The 8,874-nt window shown below is 39.4% G+C and overlaps 1 protein-coding gene across 1 annotated transcript in view; it reads left to right on the forward strand.

Annotated features, from left to right (window-relative positions):
* Nucleotides 1-2,293, forward strand: part of cpne7 (copine VII) — a 115,713-nt gene extending 113,420 nt beyond the window's left edge. Inside the window, exon 16 of the mRNA XM_079810813.1 lies at nucleotides 28-2,293. Within this exon, the coding sequence (XP_079666939.1) occupies nucleotides 28-168 (141 nt within the window). The 3' untranslated portion in view covers nucleotides 169-2,293. The remainder of the gene's footprint in view (nucleotides 1-27) is intronic.
* The last annotated feature ends 6,581 nt before the right edge of the window (nucleotides 2,294-8,874 follow it).

Raw genomic sequence — 8,874 nt, forward strand, 5'->3', positions numbered from 1 at the left:
AGGCCAATAAAAGTGTCACTTTTGCAGGCTTCACCAGCTGCACTGGCAAAGTGCGTCCTGGCGGAGGTGCCTAAACAGGTAGTGGAGTACTTCAGTCACAAGGCCATACCGCCCATGAACCCAGTGCTGAATTCAGCCCCCAACTCCATCGCCAACACTCCTGAATAACACTCAAACCTCAGGTCAAGCCCTCTACTCCTCCACAGCACAGCAAAGAGTGAGAGCTGGGACAGGGCTGCTCTGCCAACATACAGTACACTGACCACATTTTGTCCATTATAAGATGTTCATACACGACTGGATCTTGGTGGCCGATCTTACCCTTGACACCACGACTGCTCCCCCAGCATGCTAACCGGAGTCCATTTCCCTCTGTCTTGTCTAAGGGCAGACAGAACATTGAATTCCCATCAGCACCACAGGCCTTCTGATCCCCGCTGACTCTTTTCAACTGCACAAGACCACTTCTGCTTTCTGCGGTTTTGTATGCCCTTCAGAGATTTTGAAGACTTTGCTCTGCCTGCCTGTGGGCTCTTTTCATTTTCTGGACTCTTGGAGAACTGGAACAGAACTGGCCACAAACGTACAATGTAATATGAATAAATATTCTATAGATATTTGCATGTACAGTGCATTGACTGGAAGAGTTCGCTTTGGTTTCGCTGGACAAATATGCATATTTCATAGCTAAAATCATGATCATTTTGATGTAGAGATAATGGGTGTGAGAATGGTCATCAGCTGACTAGTCAATTAGTCAGGTCGACTAGTTTTAAATATTTTAGCTGTGGTGCTTTAATTAGCATGTTTGACAATTTGCACAGTGAAACCCACTTGGAGAATCTGCAAATCCATCGCCTTTAAAGCGCCGCTGCAACAGACGTACACATGCAGACATGCTGTTTTTTAAGCATCTCGCGCCATGAGCATTCTTAAGACGCTGCTTTTCAGAGTTGTTTTTCAGAAAAAAATACCTTTTACAAATGCAATCTGTATAATTCCATTATGTCTAACTTGAATGCATCTGTTGACATCCCATAACAAACACGTCTGATTGGTCAAAACGAAACCTGCCTAATTACGTATGTAAGACTTCTTACAAAAATATGAGTCAACAAGTCGGTAGGTTGCCTGAGAATATCTATAGTCATTATATTCTGTCTACAACTCTTGCTCTTATTGAAGTGTACACTAATTAATATTTTTTTCCCAGTTTAAATGGTTTGTGGAAACTTCGCCACAGGCACTGTGTCAATCATGAGAGAAGTGCACAAATCTTTGCTCTAATTAAAAAAGCGAAGTATAATTTTTGTGCCGATAGCAGAACCAAACAGGGGTGCGTTTCCCGTACAACGACGTAACTGACTGCTGAACTACAATAGTACGATAGACTGGGTAAACCCAGCCTGATCTGCCGGCGATTTGATTTCGCCTTGCAGCTCAGGCTGGAAACCTGTACATTTATTTATCCTGCTTCTGTCACTCTTTTGCGGGAACCAATCACAGACTGGCTTATCCACCTGGCGCGCTATTGGCGGGTTTAACACGATGACGGTAGAGAAGCGATGGGTCATTGCCCGTTGATCACGCCTCTTGTGGTCTGATTGGTTAAAGGACTATCCAATTGCGTACAGAGTCATTTGAATTATGCTCGTTAATCACACCTCTTATGCATATACCAACAAGTTATCCGTTTAGGAATAGAACAAATTCAACCCAAGCGCTTTCGATGATGGGGATGATTATGTTACTGTTTATCATCTGTCCATCATCGTCTAAAGCCCGCCCTGACAATTTCATTGGTCCGAACAGTTTCTGTTCAGGCATAATTACTCCTCTACGGATCAAGTCCAGACCGAACTGCCCGAGCTCAAATGTTGTGGGCGGGGCTAAATTCGGCTGGCATCCAGGCTAGATAGCCAGACAAATAGTACGATGCATCGTTGAAGAAATCAACTAGCTAGTCACGACTGTTTCCCGAAACCATATTGTCGCAAATCTGTCATTCAACCACGTTGTTTAATGATGTCACGCAGGTGGTGGTGTAATAAATACTTTTAATGAATTAGTATGAGATCGAATTCATGCTAGATTTTTTGCTATAAATTATGGACATAGCACCTGAGGACTAATTCTTCTTTTTCTCAGTTATTTTGCTTTATTTCCAGATTCAAATAGGCTCGTTCTTACGTACTAGAGCATTTGTTGTATGTATTCGAAATAAAAGATTGTACTAAATGTCAGCTTGCTTATTTTGCTCAAGATTAATATATATTAAGTCCACATGTCATGCAAAAAAGAAACTATGCTTCTAACCACAGGTCCAGATCTGTCGTTGCAACCACGCAAGTTTGCGATGCTGTTTGCGAATGTTCGTTGGAAATATGTTTTCGGGAATCACCGACTGGTTGAACTATGTTGATAACGACGGAACTTGCGACCATAGTTGGCTAACGATGCTTTTGGGAAACGCACCCCAGACTGGTTTCATGAACACTCCCCCCATCTGTCATTGGTGGACCAAACAGATAGTACCACCCCAAACTCACTCCACCTATCTATGGCACGTCTTCCCTTGTGAAAAAAATAGCTTTATTGTATTGAATTTGTACTTAAAATCTTGAAAGTATATTTAAAGTTTCAGTGTGTAAATTTTAGCGGCATCTAGCGGTGAGGTTGCAAGTTGCAACCGTCCACAAAAAAACACATAGAGAAGCTACGGTGGCCGACACAGGGCAAAGAAGTCGTTGTCTGAGACTGCAGAGAGTGACTTGCGCTCTGTAAAGCAGTTTGTCCGTTTAGGGCTACTGTAGAAACATGGCGGCTCAGAATGGTGACTTCTCTGTAAGAGGACCTGTGGTGTGTGTAGATAGAAACGGCTCATTCTTAGGTAATAAAAGCATAACGGTTCATTATGTAAAGTCTTTATACAACACTGAAAACATAGTTATGTATATTATATTGCATTTCTGTTAATAGATCCTCATAAATACTACACACTGCACCTTTAAATATATACTTGTAGATGGTATTATTAATGAACTCAAAGGCCATTTAAGAATACATAAAGAGAGTCCACTTTTATGAATGTTCCTTAACACATTTAAGTACATTTTTAAAAAGTACACTTTGGAATATCAAATTAAAAGTTTTATTTTAAAGAACCTTTTACATTTAATCTTTTGTGCTTTTAAAAAGTACACACACGTTGATGTGTTCACTTACAGGTCATACTAAAGCACACGTAAAGTGCTCGGTTATAATATTAACTGTAGTGTGTTATGCAATATTACATTTAAAGTTAATATAAATATATGACATACGAGTTTCAATAAAAATGACACTAAACTAAAGTATAATTTAATTGACTGTTATTCAATGGTCATTTTCCATACTTTACCATTTTTCAAAGACAACAGAAATAATTATGAAATTACATATGAAGATTTAAGTCTTACTTAAGTGTTGTCTTAGGTTCAACTAATTGAATTTAATATAAATTTAAACTAATACATTTTCATTTAATTGTAAATAAGATGCAATTAAGTGTCCTCAAACATTGCTTTCAGTTCGCATTTAAGTATATTCTTTTAAAGTATAATTTCTGTAATAAGTACCCTTTTTTTTAAAGTATGCTAAAGTGTACCTATTTTTCACACAGGAGGCCACATTGTATGCAAAGCATTTTAACATTAAAATAAATTTCAGCTTTAAAGCAAGTTTTCATTCGAAATTTAGCAAAATGTGGGCAAAGTGAATATAAACCCCTGGTTTCACAGACAAGACTTAAAGGGTTAGTTCACCCAAAAATGAAAATAACCCCATGATTTGCTCACCCTCAGGCCATCCTAGGTGTATATGACTTTCTTCTTTCAGACAAAAACAATCGGAATTATAAAAAAAAATGTCCTGGCTCTTCCAAGCTTTATATTTTTTCTTACAAAACCCCATCGATTCACTTCAGAAGGCCTTTATTAACCCTACTTTTATAATGGATGGATGCACTTTTTTAGCCTGGTCCTACCATACTCTCATACATTTCATTTGTACAGAGAGTCTGGCCACTCTCCATTGACAAGCGTTAACTTCCTTGAAGGCGGGTACTCTGTTAAAGTTAAAAACTATTGGATCTGCCCAGAGCCACTCTGGATCTGCCATAACCAATCGCTAAAGTTTGGTCGTGACGTATGGGAGACGACAACAACTATCGGCTTAGCATCGCTAGCGTTCGCCTTAGCCAACTCCTTCACCACTAACGGAGTGAGCTGGAAAATCAAACTTTTCCCGAACCCCATGGAGAGGAGGGCCACAACATCATGGCCACCAACAATACAAAGAATGTTCTTGCTCTGGCTTTAACCTCTGGATATTCGGCAGCGTTGCCACAACAAACCAAATGGCTTCGCCCGCATCTTCCTCCGCCGAACTACAACTCAAAATTTGGCCGGAGAAAACCAGTGAATATACCGCAAACCCAGACGGCGTACTGAAGGAAAATGGAAATTGAGCGGAAGTACGTAGGATTGCGGAGCCAGGCTAGCACTTTCTTTGGACTTCATTTTTTGGGCTGCCATTCACTGGCATTATAAAGCTTGGGAGAGCCAGGACATTTTTTAATAAAACTCTGATTGTATTCGGCTGAAAGAAGAATGTCATATACACCTAGGATGGCTTGAGGGAAAGTAAATCATGGGCTAATTTTCATTTTTTAACGAACTATCCCTTTAAGCCTATAGTCCCAGACTAAAATGCATGTCTGAGCTGTTTTGAGCTGGCATATCTTAAAATATCTCCCATTGTTTTGCCATTGTCTAAGGCACGTTTATGAAAACTACTGAAATGCCCCAAATGAACTACTCCCGGTTTAATCTAAGCCCTGTATGTGAAACCAGGCCAAAAAGTGATTAAACAAAATGCGCTGTCTTTATCCTTTTGTTTGGTTGGCAGTGGCACCCACACAGATATGCTGTTTAATTGACTCTGACACATGACATTGCCACATGCACAGGGTTTATATCAAACAACAGGTTGACATTGAACAATAGCCTTGTCAAATATAGATGGCTGCACAGTACGTGCATGACCTCAAATATTAACATTGCACGTACAAACAAACAGTGATGGCTGTATTTACATTTTACTCTGGAACTTAATTGGGTGATCAGTAATAACTTCATAATAAGAAATCATTCCGTATTGCCTAGCACAAAAATACCTGCCCTGTCAAATGAATTGCAACCTTTCATACTAGAGCGATGTTATATATCTTTTAGACAGTTGCTTCAACAAAACTGAGAGCTGCATTTTGACTTAAAATAAGTGTTTAATGAATGTACATTTCTTTTTCTTAGTGCAAAGCAATGGTTTCGAGTCATCCATTAATGGTATATATAAAGTCATTCACGATTTTTTGGGCTGAAAAGTGTCACATGTTTGATGTGCTTAGTACACGTCTATACGAGAGCACAGCCTGTAAACTTGTTCTCTCTCCCTCTTTCTGTCTGCTATTCTGAAGCCCGTATTGCACAAATGCAACATTATAATTCCATTGTGATATGGTTATGTAAATGAAGAATGCAGATCTTAACATGTTGCTGTTTCTGAAATGGCTTTTTGAGCCTATTCCAATTTCCGCAGCGGTCTTGTACATAGCATTTTTAAATACTTTCTTTTCTTTGCTTGTCTCTTTAATCCATTTCCAAATGGACTGCATTTGCATGTTCAGTGTATCCTGGGGTGAAGTTTGATCCCTCTTTTTCAGGAGGTGCTACTCTGCCACGTAGTAGCAGAAGGAGAGGAAAATGTTGAGCATGAGTGTCCTTCTACTATGGGTCATCATCACCCTGTTGGTATTTTCTTGCAGCCGGAGGTCATTGCTGCTTTAGATATTCATGCAGACCTCAAGAGTTATTAGGTAACACATTAAGTCTGCTTACAGACTGGATCCTGAAGCATTATATCATTGAAAAGATAGGCAGATCATGCTGTCCAAAAGGAAATCTTCATTCAACTGTATTGTTATTACTGTCAAAGGCGCTGGATCACAGGGAGCAAGAAGAGTCATTTGAACATATTTGGTCTCATCTATGCTTTAACAATGCTTTGATTTGAGCCATTACTGGAAGTATCTCTTTCAAAAGCTGTGATTTACTGCATGCACTCCTCTGTGTTGAAATGTACCTGTCTGATTTCTTTCAGTGTTATTTTGTCGGAGGCGAGTCTGCTGTTGCACAAGCCCGTTTCCTGTAGACTATAGACTTCTGCATCGAGGCTAATAAATCTTTTAATAATTTGACTGAACGGTGGTGTCGTTGGTATGTCAGTTTGATGCAAGTGGACACATATTTACATTTTGGCAGATTATTTGTTAAGAACTTTTTCCCCACCAGTGTTTTTTTTTTTTATTGCCAGCCAGCACCAACAACTTTCATGGCCCGTATTCTTAAAGCTTCTAAGAAAGCTCATAACTTAGATCTTAGCTGAGTGATTCAGGCCCGATCTGAGAGCAACTCTGAGCGAGGAAAATACAAAACAAATGTATCTTAGTGAGGAGGCGGGGCTTTTGAAGACTGTGATTGGTTGGTTGTCCAAGAAGGGAAAAGGAGCACTTTTAAGTATAGAGTCTACATAAACCTTCACTTTGAAATTACAGGTGTCATTTTTCCTGTGCCTCTCTCTCTCTCTCTCTCTCTCTCTCTCTCTCTCTCTCTCTCTCTCTCTCTCTCTCTCTCTCTCTCTCTGTCTCTCTCTCTTTCTCTCTCTCTCATATATATATATATATATATATATATATATATATATATATATATATATATATATATATATATATATATATATATAATACATTTTTTTCTTTTTCCTATTTCTATATCATCACTGCTGCATACTTTGGTATTTCTGCGCTGTGTTGGAGATGTTAACGTGTCTCTAATAAGATCGATCACAAACATGATCCCTGACCGATGTAATGTGTAGTGTCTCCTTAACTCACTGTCATGCATTGTGTGCAACACATTTCTTCTCCCTCTTTGCGTTTTGTCCATTTACTCCGCTGCTAAAGAAACTCTTAAACATCTTTAAAGTCCTTGTCCGTACTCCTAACACTTTTGGACCTTAAGATCTTTTTTAAGGGTTAAGATGCTTTCTGAATTACTTTTTTCTGCACTAGGATTTTTTCTTTAATTTTAATTAAATCCTAAATCCTATACCTCATTAGCCTGACGTCGTCATACTCAATTCTAGTCAGAATATGAGTCTGATTCTGCTCTGTTGGGCTGTGATTATGGGGCGTGTTTCAACCGAACCAGGAAAGACCTCAATTGGATAGACCTACAACCAATCAGAGCAACGGAGCGACGCACGTTAGTTGTCAAATGTCAACAGAACTCAACTGCACAGTGTTGCCATGTCCGCGGGTTGAAGCGACCCCAATTATGTGATATACAGACCCAGGAATGCGATTTTTAGCTGCCAGCCCTGCCAACATAACACATATTTTACCCCCCAAATGCCTTTTTTCCCGGAGAACCCCCCCTGGAAAGCTATTGGGCTTGTTTTTGGCTAGTTTTGAGGAACGTTAGCAATTGGGCAGGTTTTGTTGTAAAAACTTGGCAACCCTGTACTTGCACGCACGCTGGAATAAGTAGCCTAACTTAGAAGAAAAAGATGAGTGTAAACGATCTTTGCCGGTGTTGTAAAAAAAGAATTTAAGGATACACAGAGTACTTACCAACACGATCATCATTTCTGAGAGAAATAGTAAAGGTGAATGCATATACGAACAAGTTCTCCGTTTAGGATTACAACAAACTCAACCCAAGCGCCTTTGATGACGTGGATGGTTACGTTAATGTTGATCATCTGTCCATCATCGTCTAAAGCCCGCCCTGACAATTTCATTGGTCCGAACAGTTTCTGTTCGGGCATAATTACTCCTCTACGGATCAAGTCCAGACCGAACTGCCCGAGTAAAAATGTTGTGGGCGGGGATAAGTTCGGCTGGCATCCAGGCTAATACCTCATGGGTTCAACAAGTCTTTTATTAACGTTAGGCAGTTTTTTATTTACATGCTGTTGAATGTTTGATGATTGCGTTAGCTTACATGTGTAAGCAATCTTCTATCGCTTAATTCTTCTTCTTCTTCGATTGTTCTGTACTCTTTCAGAGGATGTGTAATAGCGCCCCCTACCATATAACTAAGATTTCCGGAAAAACTGAGAAGGGTATAGCTGCAGCCTGGAGATCTCCAAATCAGGGAGGGAGCTCCAAAATAGGGTGTGGCTTCATCCTATTGACAAACAGACACATGACAGAGAATTGCTTGATATAAAGTCGCAATTACGAATTTATATCTTGCAATTCTGACTTTTTTCCCTACAATTGCGAGTTTATATCTTGCAATTCTGACTTTTTTTCCTCACAATTGCGGAAATATCTTGCAAATATGACTTCATAACATGCAATTGCTAGATATAAAGTCAGAATTATGAGTTATAAACTCGCAATTCTGAAATCTCCCCCCCCCCATAATTCTACTTCATAACTCGCAATTGCAAAGTCAGAATTGTGAGTTATAAAGTCAGAATTGTGAGATATATATTCCGAATTGCGAGTTATCTCACAATTCTGACTTTATATCTCACAATTCTGACTTTTACCTCACCAGACAATTGGGCCTTTTTAGTTGCACCCAGCATCACTGCCCCATATACCCTGCAAATCTCAAGCCCCGGGACAACCCCGTCGGTTAGAACAGAGCAATAGAGTACAACTTGCCCACCTGTAAAAATAACTTTATATTTTAGATCAACTAGAAATTATGTGTAATTTACAATTTTTTTATTTTGGAAATCTTTGCATGTGGAGATCCACTT

The sequence above is a fragment of the Gobio gobio genome, assembly GCF_949357685.1.
Source record: "Gobio gobio genome assembly, chromosome: 2".
Lineage (NCBI taxonomy): Eukaryota > Metazoa > Chordata > Actinopteri > Cypriniformes > Gobionidae > Gobio > Gobio gobio.